The 22,450-nt window shown below is 36.6% G+C and overlaps 1 protein-coding gene across 23 annotated transcripts in view; it reads right to left on the reverse strand.

Moving 5' to 3' along the window:
- The window catches only part of MYCBP2 (MYC binding protein 2), a 273,135-nt gene that overhangs the window by 6,414 nt on the left and 244,271 nt on the right, over nt 1–22,450 (reverse strand). For 19 of the 23 annotated variants that reach the window (XR_011259485.1, XM_069601843.1, XM_069601855.1 and 16 more), the window contains 14 exons: nt 21,483–21,722; nt 21,064–21,162; nt 14,216–14,296; nt 12,936–13,202; nt 11,838–12,121; nt 10,159–10,255; nt 8,196–8,315; nt 6,163–6,264; nt 5,284–5,412; nt 4,780–4,912; nt 3,450–3,553; nt 2,346–2,534; nt 1,437–1,544; nt 105–314 (listed from right to left, as the gene is read on the reverse strand). Coding sequence is in view for 21 of the 23 variants with exons in the window: in XM_069601843.1 (XP_069457944.1) it covers nt 105–314; nt 1,437–1,544; nt 2,346–2,534; nt 3,450–3,553; nt 4,780–4,912; nt 5,284–5,412; nt 6,163–6,264; nt 8,196–8,315; nt 10,159–10,255; nt 11,838–12,121; nt 12,936–13,202; nt 14,216–14,296; nt 21,064–21,162; nt 21,483–21,722 (2,163 nt within the window). In the remaining 2 variants the exon portion in view is untranslated. The remainder of the gene's footprint in view (nt 1–104; nt 315–1,436; nt 1,545–2,345; nt 2,535–3,449; nt 3,554–4,779; nt 4,913–5,283; nt 5,413–6,162; nt 6,265–8,195; nt 8,316–10,158; nt 10,256–11,837; nt 12,122–12,935; nt 13,203–14,215; nt 14,297–21,063; nt 21,163–21,482; nt 21,723–22,450) is intronic. The other 4 variants (XR_011259486.1, XM_069601846.1, XM_069601838.1 and 1 more) reach the window with 1 other exon arrangement.

Consider the following 22,450-nt stretch of genomic DNA (forward strand, 5'->3'; position numbering starts at 1 on the left):
GACTGTAGGCATGAGAATAATTAGACATCATGTGACAATTCAACTTCTTAATCTCATAGGTAACCTCTGGTTCTTAAAAACTCGTCCTATGACTAGCAGCATACCTTTCTGCATTTGTAACAGACATAATATGCATATCTATTCATGGCATAGCCAGCGGGGTCGTTGTAAAATCTCACACCAGGAGTTGTGATAGCTTCGCTCTTATGCAGACCCTCGTATTCCAGTCTCATCAGGGCTTTTCTTCTGACATCCTCATACAGCTCCTTTATTGGATCAAGCAGGTCTTTTAACACTATATGATTTATCTTGTTCTGAAATTAAAAAAAAAAAAATGAACACTCTCTACTCAAAAGAATAATTTATTTATTAATTCAACAAACACTTGGTATTCATCTAAGTGCCAAGCACTGTGCTAGGAGATAATGAAAACATTTCCTAGATAAAATATCATTGAAAAATAATCCTGGATGGTCCTCACAAGCCTGTATTTTCCCAAGAGCAGCGAAAGTGGGTCACAAACATGAAAATTCCAGTGCAGTAGCTTCATATTTCCGAGTATGAAATATATCTCTTGCTGTTATATCTTTAAATATATCTTTAGCTGTTCCTGGAATGAAAGGTTACCCTGCTGCAAAAAGTGTGTGTGTGTGTGTTTTGGTTCCTTGGGGGTAGGGCAGGTTACATAATAGATATGAACAAACAGTATTTCTCTATTACTTTCCTGTATCATTTCCTAAACGTGACTTTTCTCTGCGACACCAAACGAAAAGGGAGAGAAGATACTACCGTCTTTTTGAACATGGCTCAGTCTTACCAATGGCTGTGCTAAGTCCATGTTACATGCTACACGCCATGTGCAAGCACATCCATGAACAAGCTTTTGTGTTAAGCATTGTTAGCCTGCCAAAATAACTGCTACTCTGGTCACTAGCTTTGCAGAGATATGTCGGAATGTGGAGAATTTTCTCCTTATTTTCCCTGCGCCCTAAGGAATCTGTCCTAATAGCACTTCAAGCTCAGGTTTTACTCTTTTGTGGCAGCTGTGAGTACCTACTGGCACCACAGGCTCATTCTTCTTTTGGGCAGTCATGCACTGTTATGTCATGTGGTCTGAACCCTCAGGGGTCTGAAAGCAGTGATGTGTGCCCTTCAATGCACGACAATATCTACATCAATTTTCTGATGTGATAGTTTAATTTAATTAGCTTTTCAGGGACAATTAATGTCTTGAAATGTATTAGAATAGATACAGATCTTATAATATTCTTAGGTGCTACCTGTGTGAACAGAGTAGAAACTGAAGGGGGCTGTTGATACACAGCAGACTGGGAAGGTCACCTAGAAATGCTGCCACGTGTTTATTTTGAAACACAAAAGATGAAGAGAGAAATGAAAATAAATAGAAAGTAGATAATTTCTGATGCTTTCCATACCTTGCAAATGGGACAAGATATAAATCCAAACGTTATCCTTGGACCAAGCCATCTGTTTTCCAAAACTCGTCGACAGCACTGTAAGTGGAATACGTGACTGCAGTCCAGCTTAAAGGAAAAAAGGAGAAGATATAACCACATGCAGTAACCATAAACACGAGTAACTGACAGGTTACTCAACGTAGGCTGCTATTTAGAGCAGGTAAGAGAAAAATCTAGAAATAAGGTAGAATGAAATTCCAGCCTTCTGTTATTCATGGGACATTACAAACGAGATCTTCAGCTCCTCCCAATTTTCATTATTTATGTATCAATATCACCTTATAGAGAGTAAGCTGGGTTAGGGAGAAATGAGAAATATTCAGTTTTGTATCTCTTAGGAAGAAGAAGAAGAAACTATTGATTAAAAAAAATTTAAGATCTGTTTTCGAGAATACTCATTGTCTTAGAGTCACAAGAACTGAACATATAAACAAACAACCAGTAAATGTTAAAGAAAATCTTACTGAGCAAATTCTAACTTCCATAATATTACTAGTATATTACAGATGTATGTATATACATTATATATAGAGGTATGTATTATTATGCATGGATCAATTACATAATGCTGTAAAATGCCATGCTGAATTTGGAAATTAAGAAGAGAGAAGCTATTGAATAATTCTCCTTTATGAACACTTTAGACATTCACTTGACTATACAGGCTCATACAAACCGAAGACGAAAGCTCAGTGTAAACATGGACACAGAACAAAAAGAGCATTTGCTCTCTAAGAAACTGGTAGACATTAGTGGGACAGTTTCAGCCAATTATAAGAAAGAGTCAATCGCTTGTTTACTTGATGAGTACATTCATACTTCTTACTGAAAAATCTAGACAGTTAAGGCTTTAAAAGCACAGACAACCTGAATGGCCGGCGCGGCCGAGAGTGCTTCCGTGAAACAGATCATGCACATGTCGTCAGCGTCCTGCTTCAGGGTGGCGGCACTTTTATCACAGCCGTGTAGACAGGGCAGACAGTGCTCTTCGTTTTTAACACCTCCACATGGATGGCCACAAGGGTGGGTCTTGCTACAGGCTATCTTAGCATACTCCTGTTAAAGGTGAATTACAATACGGCACAGAAAATATATTTTAAAAAGGCAAACAGCCTGGTAAATTACATCCAGTATGTTAATTTCCTAAGATACTTTCCCATAGGAAATAGATATAAGGCTAAATAACCACAAAGTAGTTATTTTTATTCTCTGCTTGAATATAACTTAGGATTATTAACAAAGTTTATTTTTCTTTTAATGTGATTAAAAAAAATTTACTTTACATAAAGAGAAAGCTGATTAAAAACTGAACTGCAATTTTAATCTATTTGTTATCATGCATAGCCAGGAAGTAAAAAAAAAATTCCTGACATTAATCATCCAATCACCAACTGTGTGTATGTTAAGTCACTCAGTCGTGTCTGACTCTGCGACCCCATGGACTGTAGCCCACCAGGCTCCTCTGTCCATGAGATTTCCCAGTCAAGAATACTGGAGTGGGTTGCCAACCAACTACCCTGCGTCAAAATGGGGATTACAAAAAATACAGGTATCTTTCATTATCTGGATTTATCCAAATTCTTGTTAACTAAAGTGAATAATCAAAAGTATTTGGATAGCATGGGACATATATAGATGTTTAGGCTTAAACAAATTCAAGGAAACAAGTGAATAAAATGTGTAATGCAGCCCATGAAGCAGATCTTTATCTGCTTCTAGCACAGAAGAAAATGTTAAATATATACAATGCTGACGGCTGGGAAACATAAAAGAGATTGCTTTGGGTTTGAGGGCTTTAACTGATCATTCTCCAGCTTTGGTAACACATCCAACTCTTGACATGGGTAATATGCTAATTTAGAAAACAAAAGTGATTCTGAGCTCAAACTCTCACTTACACCAAGTGAAGGTGTCACGAGGGAACACATAAGAAAGCTATTCCTTACTGTGATGGCCCAATGCCACACGCACCTGGCAGTCTGCGTCGGAACAAACGCTACCAACAGCAGATAACTCCGTTCCGCTCCTGGAGCCACAGAAACGGCATGCCTCCGAGCTACTTGTGGTGGGTTTTCCTAGGCGCAAGCAGAAAAGAAAAATCCTCCTTAAGCATGTTTTCTACATATTTTACTATAACTAATTAAAGGAAAAAAAAAAAAGCAAACCAGGAATATATCACTTGCTATCATTGAGAAATCAGCCTGGCAGTTTTGTAGCCAAATGGTTGTAAGCTGCCCTAATTACAAAGCAAATAATCGCACACACAGAAAAGGATAAGAAACTAAAGAGCTATCTGAAACCAAATAAATTATTAACTGATTTATTTATACCTTACCACAGAAATAGACTAGTCAAGACAGCAGGTCGAGCAGCTATGGTCAGCTTCCTCATTATAAGACCACAATATCAGACAAAATATAGCAACAAAAATTAAAGAAAAACACAGGGAAGAAAGAGAAATCATTCAAGTATCTTTCCCAGCAACAATGTTACAAGATATAGAGAAATTACCAGAGGATATGAAATGTGAATAACAGAAAAATCCCCAGAGAACTGAAGATAACAGAGCAATTTGAAAGGAATTTAAATCTATTTGAAATAGCTGAAGAAGGAACAGAATCCATAAAACAACAAAAGGGAAGAAAACAAGATTTGAAAAATACAGACCAAGCTCATTATAAAACATAAATATTGTATAAAAATCTAAATATAATAACTGAATTTAGCAATACTTACAGAAAATATGTTTTTAAATGAACAGTTTATATCATAATTACAAGGATGGTTCAAACACTAGAACAGTTACTAATGTAATATATGGTATGGAGGAATAATAGGAGGAAAAAAATCAGCAGTGAAGGAAAAAAAGACTATGCTCTTGGAGCATGAAAAGTTATTTAAATTTGTTAGATTTATGCCTAACATCAAAATTAGAAATTTGTGTCAGATAAACAGCAGACTAAAGAGGTGCTGAAAATCGGGAATTTCTAAGATTCAATGTACCTTTAAGCTGAGAATACTCCAGAAAAAAATCAAAAAATTAAAAAAGTTTAAAAAATTTAAAATGAAAAATTCATGTTTCAGATAAAATGACTTGCTCAAGGTCACACAGCTAGTTTATAATATAGAACACTGATATAAAAATATAGATGGTGATCAATGCTGTCATAATCACTTATCAGAAAACACTCAAAATTATTCACATTAAATAATTAAATTAAAGTAACATCTAGTTTAACCATACTCAGTAGGGATAGTTCACTCTACTTGCTAGGCATGGTTCACTCCTAAATCTGTTTACCTGTGTGTTCTCGGAATTCCACCATTGCCTTCATTGTTTTAGAATCTGCTAATGCCATCAACCAGAACAGTTTGGTTCTGCCACAACCTTCATGAAGGTCAACCTTTATAGCTTCTTCTTCTTCCTTGAAGACCTATGGTATCATTAGAAAAAAGAGGGAAATAAATTTATCACTCTGAAAGAAAATGTATAAAATTTAATTATGCAATAATGAAAACAGCTTTATTAGGCACTCTAAGAAACTTTAGGTATTTCTAGTCTTCTCTTTAACCTTCACAACCACCTCATTTTTTTATAAATGTGGAAACCAAGTCTCAGAGATTAAACGACATTCTTGATTGACACAGTTGGTAAATGAGACAGCTGGGAATTCCACCAAGGTCTTTGATTCCAAGGTCCGTTATTTTTCCCCCACGACACCAAGTCTCTTTCCCATATTTATTTCTCACTGAGTATATTTTATGTTCCAGACACTCTTATGCATGTAAATGCAGAAATCGTCACCTGTCTTTGATGAGTTTTGGTCCGCCGATGCAGATGAAGGAATCTGTCGCAGTCAGTACATAGGTTTCCACATACATTGCACAAAATGATTGCTGCAGTTTCACCGTCATCATGGTTATCACACATTGGCTAGAAAAGGACATTTCCATATGTTACAGCAGATTAACCAAAAAGGCTTAAATACTCATACACCCTGAATGTGATTTATTTACAACAGGATCAGACTGTTACTCTGAACTCTAATAAGAATTTAGAATTTGAATGTTAAACAGAATTATGGCAAATGTACTTAATTATAAAAAATCCCCAAATCCATGATTAATGGGCTACGTATGTTCAGTGATGAACAAAACAAACATTATACTTTTTTTAGAGACTTAATAAAATTTCTCCTGTTATATTCAAACATTCTGTATGCTAAATGAATAAATAATGCATTTTTGACACATGAATGTTAAGGAAATGTTTGGCCTATATAAAGTTTTTCCTTCTGGTGAAGCAAGGGATACTTCACTACCTCTAGGTACATTTGTGAATAAGTTGTATCTCATGTTGCTCTCTTACTGTTTTATTTCCTTCTCATAAGACATTTTAGTACAAAATCTAGATACAGAATCAGAGTCTGGCTAAAACCAACTTTTGATATGATGCAAGCATGACTCAGAGAAGAAAGGAGTTTTTTTCAATATAATTAAATCCCCTAATACACTATGAAGAGGAAACCCTAACTGCAGAGACTTGTGAGATGAACTTGGGCCGTGTGATGCAATTTTTTAAGAGCTCCACTAATTGTGCATTTTGACACGTGGAGTAAAGCTAGGCTAAAGCTTAGTATAAAGAAAAACAAGCTAGATTTGTATAAAGTAACTCTGATCTTACCATCTGTTTCTGCTGTCCATCCTTTCCCATCCATCTCCCTGAGGAGAGGCGGTCAACATGGTCCTGGTCGAGAACGCACAGCGAGGCCAGAGCAAGCCAGAGCTGGTGAAGAAACGCAGTTATACCACCAACTTAGAGGACATGCACTGCCACGGCTAAGCAATGTTAGCTGGACTTGAAAAAGTGTAGGTCCCCAGAGGTACTCAGGTCTTCCTGATGTGGTAGCAGGCACACACGCCCACTACTGTGTGTACCAGGTTCATAGCAGGAATGCAAACATGTACTGAATAAACCACTTGCTCTGATGAACCATTCTGTTGTCTTTCTGACATATAAAATTACCCTTTATTATTCTAATGTGTAAACAGCATATCAATACATAGATTTATATACTTAATATACCAGTGTCTCCTACAAATTTTTCCATTTAGTGGCACTGAATTCTAAGGAAGGTGGGAGAAAGGGCTGTTGAATTTTTCAGTCCCATGAGAAGTAGGGTAGGTAAGGGACTCTCAGAAATCTCTGTATACACCTAACAGCCTAGTGCCAGGCTTGACACACTTTGTCAGGAATAAGTCAACATCTTACAAGGTTTAGAAAACTGTCCTCAAATACAATTTAGAATTTTCTGAGGCTTAAAGCATAGGCTTTATTTTTACATAGAATATTACTTCACTACCGAAAAACAGAAAATGACTCAAATGTTTCAACGCTGAGAAGTGCAAATGAGTGTCACTGGACGTGGAGTAAAGAGAGAAGAAAAGCAGGGAAAGAAAAACCAGAAGAAAAGTGTGCAAGGACAAAGGTGAGAGCCAACTGCAGAACCTGTGCAGCCTGTGTGTTGGGAAAGGGTCCCAGAGTCACACTCACTGGCAACCTGGCATCAACTGGCTTTTTCTGCCCAAGGGAAATACAAGTATATTCTTTTTCAGACTTCTGAGGATCAGCTTAGGCAGTTTCTACCAGTTTTTACTTCTTCCTAATGCTGTCACACTACCCTGCTTCAAGGAAATGTCAAATCTCTTTTGGAAATATATGGGACATGATACTAGGTAGGTTAAGATCTACAGTAGATCTCTCATTTGAAGGATGCAATCTCACTTCCTAAGAGACTCTGCCCCACTGTGCCCTGCGCACACTTTCTGCTCTTTAAAAGTAAGGCCTACATACTCAGTAAGTAGGCTATGGGCTCTATTACGGAAGAGGCAGGTGGGGGCCTTGTCTTTAAAGGATCTTCAGTCTATCACAGTGTCACACTGATACTAAAGTTATCAGGAAACATCATCAGAAACACAGTACACTGACATATAGGTAATACAAAATCAGTATATCCTTTACAAAATCAGTATATTCTTGAATTAATAGTGAATGGAAGTCGCTCAGTTGTGTCTGACTCTTTGAGACCCCATGGACTATACAGTCTATGGAATTCTCCAGGCCAGAATACTGGAGTGGGTAGCCCTTCCCTTCTCCAGGGGATCTTCCCAATCCAGGGACTGAATCCAAGTCTCCCATATTGCAGGTGGATTCTTTACCAAGTGGAGCTATGAGGGAAGTATACCCTTAGCTCTCTTAAAAATAACAAAAACAAATGACAAAGAACACATAACAGTGAATATTAAAAATTACTATACTTAGCTTGTAATACAAAAAACCCTTCATACGTTTTCAACAAATACAATATTTGATATGAAAATAAAAAAGTGAAGCAGGTGGGGAAGGGATGGATTGGGAATTTGAGATTAGAAGATCCCATCTACTATACAGAGAACTGATAAACAGCAGAGTCCTACTGTATTGCACAGGGAACTATATTCAATGTCCTGGGAGAAACTGTAATGGAAAAAGAGTATGAAAAAGAATATATTTATATGTGAATCACAGCAGAAATTAACACATTATAAATCAACTATATTCAATAAAGTAAATTTTTTAAAAAAGTAAATTAAGCTGACTTATTGATTTAAATTTGTTTAAACCTATAAGGAAAAAGAACAGGCAACAACAATGCCGACCAAATCAAGGAAGCCTACCCTAGTTGTTGCAATACACCTCACGGGAGATCTGAACTCCTCCTCCATCTTGGTCAGGGCAATGATGGTTTCCGCAATGGCATTCTTTGTCACTCTCGACCACGCTTCTGACAGATGACCCTAACGAGCAGGACAGAATAATGTGATAAGCAACCAGATTAGGTATAATCAAAGCAGAAAATTCTGTTCTTTTAACATTCCTCACCAAAAAAGAAACTTTGCTAGTGGAATTTTAGATCAAAGGGCATACTTTAAAAATCCTGTACAACCATATTATAAACTCAACCTCTAATTACTATTTAGATGATTCAAAAGAAAAGTATGTAAAAATTTAGGTTCCCAAGATGGGGAAACAATGGAAATAGTGTCAGACTATTTTTCTGGGCTCCAAAATCACTGAAGATGGTGATTGCAGCCATGAAATTAAGACACTTACTCCTTGGAAAGAAAGTTATGACCAACCTAGATAGCATATTGAAAAGCAGAGACATTACTTTGCTAACAAAGGTCCGTCTAGTCAAGGCTATGGTTTTTCCTGTGGTCATGTATGGATGTGAGAGTTGGCCTGTGAAGAAAGCTGAGCACCGAAGAACTGATGCTTTTGAACTGTGGTGTTGGAGAAGACTCTTGAGAGTCCCTTGGACTGCAAGAAGATCCAACCAGTCCATTCTAAAGGAGATCAGTCCTGGATGTTCACTGGAAGGACTGATGCTAAAGCTGAAACTCCAATACTTTAGCCACCTCATGGGAAGAGTTGACTCACTGGAAAAGACCCTGATGCTGGGAAGGACTGGGGGCAGGAGGAGAAGGGGACGACAGAGGATGAGATGGCTGGATGGCATCACCGACTCGATGGACATGAGTTTGAGTATACTCCGGGAGTTGGTGATGGACAGGGAGGCTTGGCGTGCTACGATTCATGGGGTCACAAAGAGTCGGATATGACTGAGTGACTAAACTGAACTGAACTTTTTTCCTACAGAATTCAAGGGCATTTCACCTTACATTTAGATAAAAACATAACAAATACTAAGGTGTCTATGACTGAGACATTTTGATCATTAAACCCTGTTATTTAACATAGAATTCATACATCTAAGCTGATTTGCTTTAGAGGAGTATTACTGGAACCCAAGAGCATAAGTGGATTTAAATTACAACTACCTTAATTTGCTAACTTGATTTTTACTGAACATCAACATGTCACTACTATAGAATTTTGGTATTCCCAAACATCTTTCCTAAATATGTTCATCCAGTGAACATACTTAGAAAGCCTATTTGAGAACTGAAAACATTCTCCATTTCTCCCACTGAGGAAATGTCCATGCTGCTGGAAAAGTGATAGAACTTCATTTTTTTCCAGAACACACTTACTAATCTCATATCCATGTGCTATCAATCTTTAAAGGCACAGCTCCAACTTCAATTCCTCTTCCTCCAAAATGCTTACCGTTTACTCCACCTCTCAGGATCTACCATCCACAGTGTCCTGCCCTCTTCGGGCTGGACTTCTGGAAGTAAGAGAGCCAGGCACTCTGAGAAGTAACTACCTTTCCTCCACACTCTTGGATCTCCCCACAAAAGCAAAACCTGGACAGCAGTACAGGACATTCAATAAACCGTGACAACAGAAGAAGACTGAGAAACTTCACACTGAAAAAGGCCTTTTCTTGGCTAGAGTCTTGGACTCAGGCTGCTTTGTAGGGTTCAAAGAGTATACTTTGTTTTTAAGCTTTAAGTCTTGGAAGACTTATGGAAATATTTTTCAAGCAAATTAATTGGGAAGTTTGAAATGCACACAGTTTACACAAAAGGAAAATTTTTCACCAACTGAAAAGACAAAGTGTGTGATAGTGAACTTACTAAACAGGGCTTGTGAATTAGGCAAAATAACATGAATGTTGTCTGAACAATGATTATACTACTTGTTTTGTTAATCAGGTTTCTACTGGGAACTTACTGCGGCCATATCCTTAACAAGTTTAATGATGATCTCTGAGATCTGGGTAGGAGTGGAGCCCTTCATCCACCAATGACTCTCACCTCGACGGATGTAACTGCAAAGAAAAGTCAGCATTTGTAAACCAACCAGTAGTAGTTACAAATGAATAGGACAAAAACTTATTTAAAATGATTCAATTGGTTAGGGCATTTTAAAAGAAAATTAATCACAATATTACTCTTAATCTATCTCTTCAACTCTAAGAGAGTAGCTATTCTGATATATGTTCCCTTTCAAGTATTTCATTGTTTATTATTATAAATATCAAACATTATTTTTGCATACATCTTTTGGAACAGTACCATTCAAAATAGATCCACAAACACAAACTATTTGTTACCAGTCCACATAAAGATAAGCGCTTGCACCAGAATATGTCAACTATGTGACTTATCTACTACCATTTAGTTCAGCTCACCAAGGAAGGGATACACTTGTAACATTCTGGTGCTTAATGTCATGAATAGGCTCCTTCTTTAGCATTATTCCAGATGTCCTTAATCTTCTGCTGCTATATACAATTCTGTAATAAACAGCCCTCTTCAATATCTTTCTGTACCTGTATGAGCGTTTTTTGAGAGAAACAGTTCTACAGAAGTAAAACTGGTAGGTCAAAGGATATGCAGATTTTAAATAGACTGATGTTATCAAACTGACATCCAAAAAGGTTTTAGCAATTTAATTAGATGTCAGTTTGCCAATGCAAAGATATTTCACTATTGTTTTAATCTACATTTCTCTGACTACCACTGAAGCACCTTTTATTTATTGGGATTTGTAGTTTTTTAAGCATTTTTAATAATTTTTGGCTGTGTTGGGTCTTGGATGCGGCACATGGACCCTGAGATGTGGCATGCAGTCTTCTCTGTCATTGTGGCACGTGGGCTCCAGAGCACGTGGGTTTGCAGTTGCAGGCTCAGTAGTTGCCCAGCAGCATGTGGGATCTTAGCTCCCCAACCAGGGATTGAACCCACGTCCCCTGCATTGGAAGGTGGATTCTTAACTACTGCACCACCAGGGAAGTCCTGGCATTTGTAATTTTTCTTCTCTGAACTGACTATTCTTGGCAGAAATCTGTATTGGTTGTTTGTTTTTTCACTGATTTGTAGTCATTCTTCTAATATTATGACAAATAATTCATTGCCCACTAACTGTTAAATATTTTTTTTTCCAAGTCAGTTGTTTGTATTTTAAAAACAAACAACTTTCACTTTTATGTAGCCAAGCCTCTGAGTCTTTTCCCTGTTACTTCAGGTTCTGTGTTTTATTTAAGGACATCTTCTCAAATTGATGATTACAAAAATGTTCTATAATTTGTCCTAGTAGAGTTTAAAAGCAAAAATATGTGAAGTTTCAGTTGATCTCAAGTTTACTGTGTACATGGTGAGAGGGTCTATAGTTTTTTGTTTTGACTTAGGAAGTATTCTAACATCATATACTCAGCAAATTTTTCTTTCTCCACTAATTTGAAAAGACACTTTTATTATACACAGCATTCTCTTTCACACACAGGTCAGTCATTTATGGCTTCTATTTCTGGTAAACAAGCAAACAAGATGGAATCTGAAGTGTCTGAAACCTTCAAACAGTAGCTCACTCTGTTCTATTTTTGTACCAAAACAAATGCAATGACCCACCTGGAATTGAAAATCATCGGGAGGGTGACTGTTGTCACTCCTTTGCCCACGGAGGTGCCAGCTGTTCCTGTGATGGTGGTTCCTTTGGCTTTTAGCTGCACTGTGAGTGCTTTGGCAATGCATCCTAGAAACATGTCCAAGATACCTAGCTTATTCCAATCTCCTTTCTCTGTTGAGTGAATAATGTCACTGATATCTGCTGGTGGGAGAGACTTGACTCCTATAATGCTGGCCAGACGGTTAGGGGTCACTTCAGGCAAAACTCTTCTTAGTAAGGAAGTCACCTGGTACGAAAAATAAAAACATTCTATTTAAAGATTTGGGACTGACATATACACACAGCTATATTTGAAATAAATAACCAACAAGAACCTACTGTATAGCACAGGGAACTCTGCTCATTATTCTGCAATAGCCTAAATGGGAAAATAACTTGAAAAATAATAGATAACCTGTACACGTGACTTGAATCACTTTGCTGTCCACCTGAAACTAACACAACATTGTTAATCAGCTATACTTCAACTTTTTGAAAAAAGATCAGTGTTTTATTTAAAGTATTCTTTTTTTTTCTTTTTTTTGAGTCCAGCTGCCATTCTATGACTCCAAAAGTTTTGAGGGCAGAGAAACGATTTAAGCTTGATTTAATTTCTCAAATGACTACCACTCCAGGGCAGCAAGAAAAAAACACATCTCTTACTTGGTCATTATATATTTTAAGGTAATAAGGCTGAGTAGCAGAATACTATTTATCACAATAGCACATTACTAAAATGGAACATATTTTGTTCTTCCATATTCTCACTATAACGAGTCAAAAAGAAAAAAATGGGGTTAAAACACAATCCAAAAACCAAAATATGCTATAACCAACAAACAAACAAAAAAAAACCCCCAAAAAACAAGAAACACTGATTCTCTTTGTTAGAATAATTTTTAACAATGTTTCAAACATGTATACCTGTGGCCAATTCATGTTGATGTATGGAAAAAACCATCACAAATACTGTAAAGTAACTATCCTCCAATTAAAATAAACAAATTAATTAAAAATAAAAAGTAACAAAATAAGCCTCCAGGTAGGAGATGTGCAGTCACCTGTCTCTGGACGCGTGGGGAGGCGGTGTGGAGCAGTGAGAAGAGGTCCTGGAGTAGAGTCAGCTGCTGGGCCAAGTACTGCCGGCCTACGTTGGAGCCGCTCAAGGCCAGGACCATGGAGAGCAGCTCAAAGCAGTAGGCATCAGAGGAGGCATCTTCATCGTTGGGCTGGGAATTGGCATTTTCTTTGCTTGATATGGCATGTTCCCATTCCTCGCGGACTCTGGTGGCTTCCATGCGAATGGCCTGGACGATGTGAGCACACACCTGTTCAAGGGCAACATAAAGAAAATGTAAAAGTGTATTTGTAAGGTCTAATTAAAAAAAAAAAAGAATATTAGTTGATATTCAATTTAATACTCCTCCTCCCAGTTAATTCTCCATCATACCATTCTCTTAACACATCTTAAAAACAATTAAGGAAAACGACGATTAAAAACCTGAGTATTTAAATCAATTAGTATAGAAATGAATGCTATACTGGTTACCAATTCCCTTGCCTGTGGTTTAAGACATGAAATGAAAACAAATCATATTTAATCACTTCTAAGGCATCTTTGTGATTTGTAATTGATACAACTCATAATTTAATTGGCAGCAATTTCCTTTTTTTTAGTGACAGAAAATAACAGCACATTTTACAACCGGTAGCTTCTACAAGTCAATAAAATGCTGTTAAAAAGATAAAGCACAAATAAATTTATGTGATTTATTTAAAAATGACTTAAGGTGTTGAAAGTTAAAATAGTGGGCCAATTTACAACCTAATTCAAAAGTCAGTATTTTATTTGACTTCGAAAGGGTTAATTTTATGTTATTTAGGTATTCCCGAAGTGAATTCCCATCACATGAATGACCTAGTGCTACTATACCATCTCATAATAATTAGAAATATCTAACACTGGTTTAGTTAACATTATAACTGCTCAGCAGAATAATTTAAAAAAAAACAACAAACAAACAAAAAAAAAAAACAAAGGGGAAAGGAACACAGGAAACGCAAATGAAATCTGATATAACTGGGTATTTGACACCAAAATGAAACAATCTACCTGAAAATGAGAAAAACAAAGAGCAGCAAGGTAAGAAAGTTAACATTCATAACAAAGTCTTTAAAGTGATGCAGGTAGCCAACATACTCCTTTCTCTCTAGAAAAAGGCAGACACATTCTGCAGGACCTATAAAAGAGTCAGCATAAAAAAGCCTCCATAAATTTTGGAAAATGCTTTATGCCCTAAAAACAAAACTGATGAAGATTATGAAATGACTATTGACCAACCTGTTTTTGTAGGTTAGTCAGTTTACTCCTGCTGAAGATGATTCCAACCATATGCTCTTTCAGGTCAGCATCTGATGTTGCCTTTAGATACAGAAGGGGAAAAAAAGGAAGCAGGCTCTTTTAATAAAATTCATATATTTGACATTTTGAAATGTCTTGATAAGTAATTATGCAGGTATATTTATAAGGTGAATTCATTTTAAATTGAGATCTATAACACTAAGAAGAAGGATAAAAAGTTTGAAGAAATCACTATTGGCTAAAGTGACCATAAAAAAGACAAAATTTCTGACTTTAAGAAATCCAGAGAAGTATATTTCATGGATTTCTTATAATCTAGTCAACTTGTGTCAATTTGTTTAAATCTATTTCTAAACTGTGAACACTATTAGTTCATATCCTATATTTGGTTATTAGAAAAGCAACTCAGGAAATCGACATTTGGTTAGAAAGGAAGTGTCCTAACAACACTCTCTGATAGTGGTGGTCTTAAGTTATTCCAACACTGACAGTAAACAAAGAAACCTATCACAAGAAGCAATATGAAGGCTGAAGTTTTATAGAGCCCATCATGTGTAGGACACTGTTTTAAGGGATAAATATACGAACAGATATAAGTATACACATACACACAACCTTATTTAATCTTAAGAAAAACCCCATAAGGGGTTTGATGTTCTGCCTGCTTTATAGGTAAGAAAACTGAGGCAAATCACCCTTGTATTAGAATTGAAAATGACTCTTGGTTTCACTTTTCTTAGGATAGAGATAGCCACAAGAGAATGTTGCTCCCAACTTAATAATGAGAAAAGCTGGTAATCTATAGAACTGTAATTTTTGGGTGCCCACTAGAAAGCTGATATAGGCAACCAGGGGAACTAAAATCTAAATTGACAAACCCATATTGCTGGACACTTCAAATTGTTTTTGTACCTAATACAAGCAAATGAGCAAACAATGAACCTTACCTATCAGCAAGGGTCTTATAGATCTGAACAAAACTATCAACCAACTGAATTAACCACATTTATAGAACTCTTCAAATAATAACAGCAGAGTTCACATTCATTTAAGTGCACATGGACATTTGCTAAACTATATCATTACTATGAGCCAGAATTCAGCTCTTAATAGTCTCAAAAGTGATAAAATTATACAAAGTATATATATATGTATATATATATATATATATATAGTATACACACACATACACACACACACACATATTTGACTACAAAGGAATTAAAGTAGAAATTAACAATACAAGGCTATCAGGAAAACTCTCAATATTCAGAAATTAAATAAGACACTTGTAAATTACCCAGAAGTGAAGGATAAATCAAAGTAGAAGTCAGAAAATATTTTGAATTGAATGAAATGGGGAAAAAAAACAACACTCAAATCTGTGACACTAAAGCAGTACTAAGAGGAAAATCACAGCATTACTTATATGAGAAAAGAAAGATCTCAACTCATATTAGGAGTTTAAGAAGTCAGAAAAAGAACACATTAAATCCAAAGCAAACAGCTGGAAAGATATAAAAAAAGAAGACACATCACAATAGAGTCTAAGGATAAGAGTATATTATGAACAACTTATGCCAATAAATCCAGCAACTCAGATGAAATGGGCAAATTACTTGAAAGGCAAAGCTCACTCAAAAAGAATGGATAACTGCAGTTTCCTTGTATCTACTAAGGAGAGTAAGTTTGTAGAATAAATTTTGTGTGTGTGTGTGTGTGTGCTATGTATAGGTGGAATACACATTAACACATGAGTTCCTTTTAGAGAGGAAGATCTTTTAACTTCTTTCATAATTTATTTTGCTTTTTCCTTTTTAAAAGCAGCTGTATTGACATATCGTTCACATACCATATTATTCATTCATTTAAAGTATATAGTTCAATGGTTTATATGCATGCCCAGGTAAGTGCAGCCATCACCACAGTCAATTTGAAAGCATTTTTACCACCCCCAAAAGAAACACTGTGCCACTCAGTTATCACTCCCCTAGCTCATCTTCCTTAAAGAAAAATGAAGTACATATAAGGAAACACTGCATATCGATTATTATACACAGCAATATATGGGTTATTTTACTGAATAAGAGAAAATGAAAAAAGGGAAATATATAAGAAATCCATTCTGATAAAAATTCTTAATAAACGAGGAACATCCTCAAACTGACTAAGCGCAGTCACAAAAAATCTACAGTGAAAGACTGAATATTTCCCTTTTCCAATCTAGCAAAGGCAAACATATGTGATCTCACGACTTTTATTCAACATGGTAACTGAAAGTATTAGCCAGTGGAATAACACAAGATTGGAAAGAAAGAAGTAAAACTGGCTTTCTTTGAAGACCATATGATTATCTATGAAGAAAAATTCCAAGGTTACTACAAAAGAGCTTCTCAAACTATTAAGTAAATTTAAGAAGACCATGAAAAAAAGTGAAAGTGAAAGTCACTCAGTTATGTCCGACTCTTTGAGACTCCATGGACTATACAGTCCATATGATTCTCCAGGCCAGAATATCAGAGTGGGTAGCTGTTCCCTTCTCCAGGGGATCTTCCCCTCTGGGGACTGAACCTAGGTCTCCCACATTCCAGGCAGATTTTTAACCAGCTGAGACACCAGGGAAGCCCAAGAATACTGAAATGGGTAGGCTATCCCTTCTTCAGTGGATCTTTCCCAACCCAGAAACTGAACCAGGGTTCAAATGAACCAGGGTTCCACTGAACCAGGGTTCCTGCATTGTAGGCAGATTCTTAACCAACTGAGCCACAGGTGTCCCTTAAGAAGACTACAGGATAAAAGTTTAATGCACAAAAGTTAATTGCATTTTTATGTACTAGAAATGAATAACTGCAAAGTGAAATAAAAATATTTACAATAGTATCAAATGCTTAGGGATCAATTTTTTAAAGTGTGTATAAGACATGTACACAGAGCTGAACTATAAAACATTGCTGGCAGAAATTAAAGAAGACCTAAATAAATGGGCAGAACTAAATATAGTATTCATGGATTTGCTGTTGTTTAGTTGCTAAGTCTTGACTCTTGTGCAACCCCATGGACTATAACTCACCTGGCTTCTCTGTCCATGGGATTTCCAGACTCAATATTAAGATGTCAGTTCTCCCCAGACTGACTTTGCACTTTGGTGCAATTCTAATCAATATTTCAGCAGGCTTTTAAAAAAGAATTTATGTTTTTTAGTGGAAGAAGAAGAAATTGATAATCTGCTTTTAAGCTTTATATGGAAACGGAAAGAACCTGGGATAGCCAAAACAATTTTGAAAAAGAACTTGGTTGGAATCTCTCTCTACAGTAATGAATGTACTGAATCTCAATACAGCCTGATGTTGGTGTAAGAATGTACATATAGATTAATGAAACAGAATAGAGTCCAGAAACAGACCTATACACTTCTGGTGGACTGACTATTGATAAAGGATAGTCTTTTCAACAAATGGCAGTAAAAGAATCAAATATCTTCACATCAAGAAAAAGAACCTCTACTCTTAATTTATACTGTATAGAAAAACTTGAAATATATATAGGTCTTAATAAAAGAACTAAACTTCTAATGTTTCTAGAAGAAAACAGGAGAAAATCTTTGTGACCCTAGATAAGACACAAAAATCATGAGTCATTAAAAAAAAAAAAGATAAATTGAACTTTATCAAAACTAGAAACTTCTCTCTGAAAGATAAGTCACAGACTAGGAGAAAATATTTGAAAATGTATTTTTACCAAACATGTATTTGGCAGAAGACCTATAAATATATCCTGAATACATGAAGAAATCTTCCAACCCAATAATACAAACAGCTCAATATAAGAAATATGGGTAAAAAATCTTAATATACATTTTGGTAAATGTAGTACAGAGATGGCAAATAAATACATAAAAATTTGCTCAATATCATTAGTCACTGGTGAAATCCATGTTAAAACTACAACAAGGGGCTTCCCTGGTGGCTCCGTGGTAAAGAATCTGCCTGCTAACACAGGAGACATGGGTTAGATCCCTGGTCTGGGAGGATCCCGTATGCCAAAGAGCAACTAAGTCCATGCACCAAAACTACTTAGCCTGTGCTCTAGAGGCCAGGAACCACAACTACTGAGCCCACGTGGTTTGGCATTCATGCTCTGCACAAGACAAGCCACTGCAATGAGAAGCACGTGCACCTCATCTCGAGAGTAGCCCCCTGCTCGCTGCAACGACAGAAAGGCCAGGGCGGCAACAAAGACCCAGCACAGCCAAAAGTGAATACATGAATGATAAAAAGTATTTACAAAGTTAAAAAAACCACAAGATGCAAGTACACACCTATAAGAATGTATAAAACTAAAAAGAGTGACAGTATCAGGTATTGTCAAGGAGATATGGATGTTGGTGAAAATGTAAAATGGCTTAATCACTTTGGAAAGAGTCTGCAGTTTCCTAGGAAGTTAAACATATACTTATTATACAGCAATCCTACTCACAGGTATTTGCCCAAGAAAAATGAAAACATGTCCATACAAAGATCTGTATGCTAACGCTGACAGCAGTTTTATTACTAATAGCTAAATAGAGGACATAACACAAACATCTATCAGAAATTTGTGAAAGGATAAATAAACTACGGTACTGTGATTCATGGGGTTGCAAAGTCTTGGACATGACTGAGAGACTGAACTGAACTGACCTGACTGAAACTCACACAATGGAATACTCCTCAGCAACCAAAAGAACAAACAACTGATACATGTTCTTATAACTACCTATAAAAAGTCAGACAAAAAGGCTACTTTCTATACTGTTCCATTAAATAAAACCTGGGAAAAAGCAATACTATAAAAAGTGAAGTCGCTCAGTCGTGTCCAGCTCTTTGCGACCCCATGGACTGTATAGCCTGCCAGGCTCCTCCATCCATGGGAATTTCTAGGCAAGAATCCTGGAGTGGGTTGCCATTTCCTCCTCCAGGGGACCTTCCCAAAGCCTGGGATCAAACCTGGGTCTCCCACATTGCAGGTGGATTCTTCACCATCTGAGCCACCAGGGGATGGCAATACTATAGGGGCAGAAAACAGGCAGAAAATAGTTCAGCGGTTGCCACGGGGGAGGAATGAAATAAGAGGGCTGAATGCAGAGGAATGACAGGGAAATTCTGGGGGGGGATGTGTTTTAAAAATTGCTTGTGATGGTTTCACCACTGTACACATTGGTCAAAATTCAAAACAAATGATTTTAAAAGGATAATTTTGTATGTAAGTTTTACTTCAAAAATCTGACTTAAAAAATGCTTCCCTTAAAAATTACATTATCTCACCAGAATCCAACCACTAGCAAACCTTTCCCATTCATCCCCAATGCCTCAGCATACACCCTTCTACTGTTTGGCCAGCCTCTGTAATGCTCCCATCCTCTCATACTTTTAATCTAACTTTCCTCCACTCTCTTTCAGGTCTAACTCAAAGTCTAATATCCTCCAAGAAGCCTTCTCTGTCCATTCCAGGGACAATAACTTCAATATTATACTCTGAAATTCTACGACATGTGCAATTTTCCCACATATTTAATATAGTGATTATATACTAGAGAGTATCCCTGATGGTCTGTTTTGGGAGGGAGGGCATGACTGTTCATGTTTAAGAATACAAGGCAAGGTTTTTGAGGGCTTGATACCAGTTCTCAAGGTTGTTCAGCAAACAACTGCCATTTGCTAAAATTCAGTTGATAGCTTAATGAGTTCTCAGTCTTATAGTTGTCAAAATGTTATCTCCAAAAGATGCTGAAAAATAATTACCAGGGTTTATGAAATCCTTTTTTTTTTTAAAACAGATTCCAGATAGAAAAATGTGGATGATTTAGTTGCCTCTGTGTCAGAAGGCACAGAGTTAGCTTAGGTTAAGTCCTTGAAAATATCTTTCAGAGAACTGTTAAGACGAGTATTTACAGCATCTATTAATAAATACACAAGAATATGGAGACTAGTAATGGTTGACTTCTCTTTCTGAAAATGGATGAAGTTCTCTTCTTAGACACAGTGCTTTAGTTTAGACCAAATAAGTCAGGCAAATGCACTTTAGAAGAAATTTCAAGGACAATATAAAGGACAGGTTGTTCCAATAAAAATTCACTGCACACATGTGTGTTTATGCCATGGTGGATATAAAGACAAACCAGACATGTTCTTGGTCTTTAGGAAGCTTTGATTAAGTTGAAGATACAAACCATGTATCTATCTTAGACATGGACTTGGGCAAACTTTGGGACATGGTGAAGGACAGAGAGGCCTGGAGTGCTGCAGTCCAGGGGGTCGAGAAGACTCGGACATGACTGGGCAACTAAACAACAATAAACCATGTGTACCAATAAACCCAACAAGAGAGAAACCAAGAAGAGACACAGAAATTACTATGAAGTTTAGCAGAGGAAATATTTCTTTGTGTCTTTGCCATGAACCTTCTTCATGATTTCCCTTGAACAATCATAAAGAAGGCTCACGGAGAAGACAGTAGTTTTGAGCTGAACTGTGAAGAACAGAGAAGATGGAGGAAAGTGCACAGCACAGTCAACAACGAAGCTGATTTTACAAATGACATTTAAACACAACAGCCCAAGGTTTCGAGCAAATTTTGTTGTTACTTAAAATACCAGCTAGATCATACATGAGCAAAAAGTGAGTATCTTCTGATAGTTCCTTCATCTTCTTTCTAATATAAGTAAAAAATACTAACTGCACAGAAACTAGTATCACATATACATTAAAATACATAGCAATATGGATTATTCCACTGAACAAAAGAAAATGGAATAGGGAAATAAATATTTTTAGAATATAAATAAATACATTGTATACTTTTTCCTCTCCTTCAGGTGATGACAACAGTGCCTTTTCTTCTTGTTCTGGTGTGGGCTCTGCGTCTCCAGAGATGAGCTTTCCAAATACCTGGTGAAGGAGACAGGGAGGTGAGAGCAACCCAATGGCAGGAACTACCTCTGTGATGGCTGGAGGACTCAACAGCTGACTCTGCAAGCTTTATAATGTTCCTATGCTACTCTTACTGTACACCTCTACTTTTCAGAATTTTGAATGCAAAATGAAATACAAGAATTTGGGCTTTGAGAAGAAAAAAATGGGCCAAACTTGTAGCTAACAATCTCTAACAAACTGAACAAAATACTTTCTTAGGCTCTTGATATTATTACTGAAGTAGTACATTATTTCATTTTATCCTGTGCTAGAATATGTGTAGTAAGGACACTCACTTGAGATGTAATGAGTCTGAACACTCGCAGAGTCTCAGCTTCACAGTTCCTTTGCTGGGCCACACTGGCTGAGATCTGGCCAGCAATTTTTGTGCTTTCGCCATCCTTCCAGCCCAGGACCTTAACCTGTCGAACTCTCAGTGTATTTTCTGGACCCTTTAATTCAATTTTGATGATGTGATTATCCCCTCCTGGAAGTTCACTTGTTACCCAACCAATGTGCCTGGAATCCAGATCAACCTAGGGGGGCAGAAAAGGGATAGAAACCCGATACAAGTGGATTACTATTTTGTTACTGTCCTAGACTTTATGACAGTGGTTATTATGTCCTAGTGTTAATAACAGTAAGCTCAAATAACAAATAATTGTACACACAGAAAGTGTACTGGATTATTTCAGATTATCTTATTTAAATCTTGTAAAGATAAGCAATACTCTAATAGCTACAGATGAAGAAAGTTAGTTAACACAGATGACAGGAGTCTAGTAAGTGGTGGAGTGGAGAATTAAAATACAGGTCTGCTTACATTATATGTATTATATGGCTTCTGAGCACAAGTTACATAAGTGAAACCACTGGAAACAATTTTCATGACTGTACCTGTACTGCCTGTAAGTAGAAATACTCAAATGATTAGCAATGAAGTCCTGTTTTGTGCATCTTTACATGAAAGCACATTTAAAGCAAGGATTTTAGCTGTGCAGTTAGTTAATGTTTTACTTTTGAAGAAACATTATAATACTATGTAAATCCACATTTGTGATGACTTATTTCAGTATATTTCATTGAGAATCTAACTCTTCTCAAGGATTAAATTTCAGTGTACTGTAAAATGGTTTTTGACACTATTCACTCACAAGGGAATGAGTTTATACAGCATCTGTCACAAGCCCAAATAAGACATGTTTTCTAGAGTAGGTTTGTATATTGACTTTTAACCTGGATATACTGCAGTGTTGTAAATTGA

Source organism: Ovis canadensis, chromosome 10 (genome assembly GCF_042477335.2).
Source record: "Ovis canadensis isolate MfBH-ARS-UI-01 breed Bighorn chromosome 10, ARS-UI_OviCan_v2, whole genome shotgun sequence".
NCBI classification, from domain to species: Eukaryota; Metazoa; Chordata; class Mammalia; order Artiodactyla; family Bovidae; genus Ovis; species Ovis canadensis.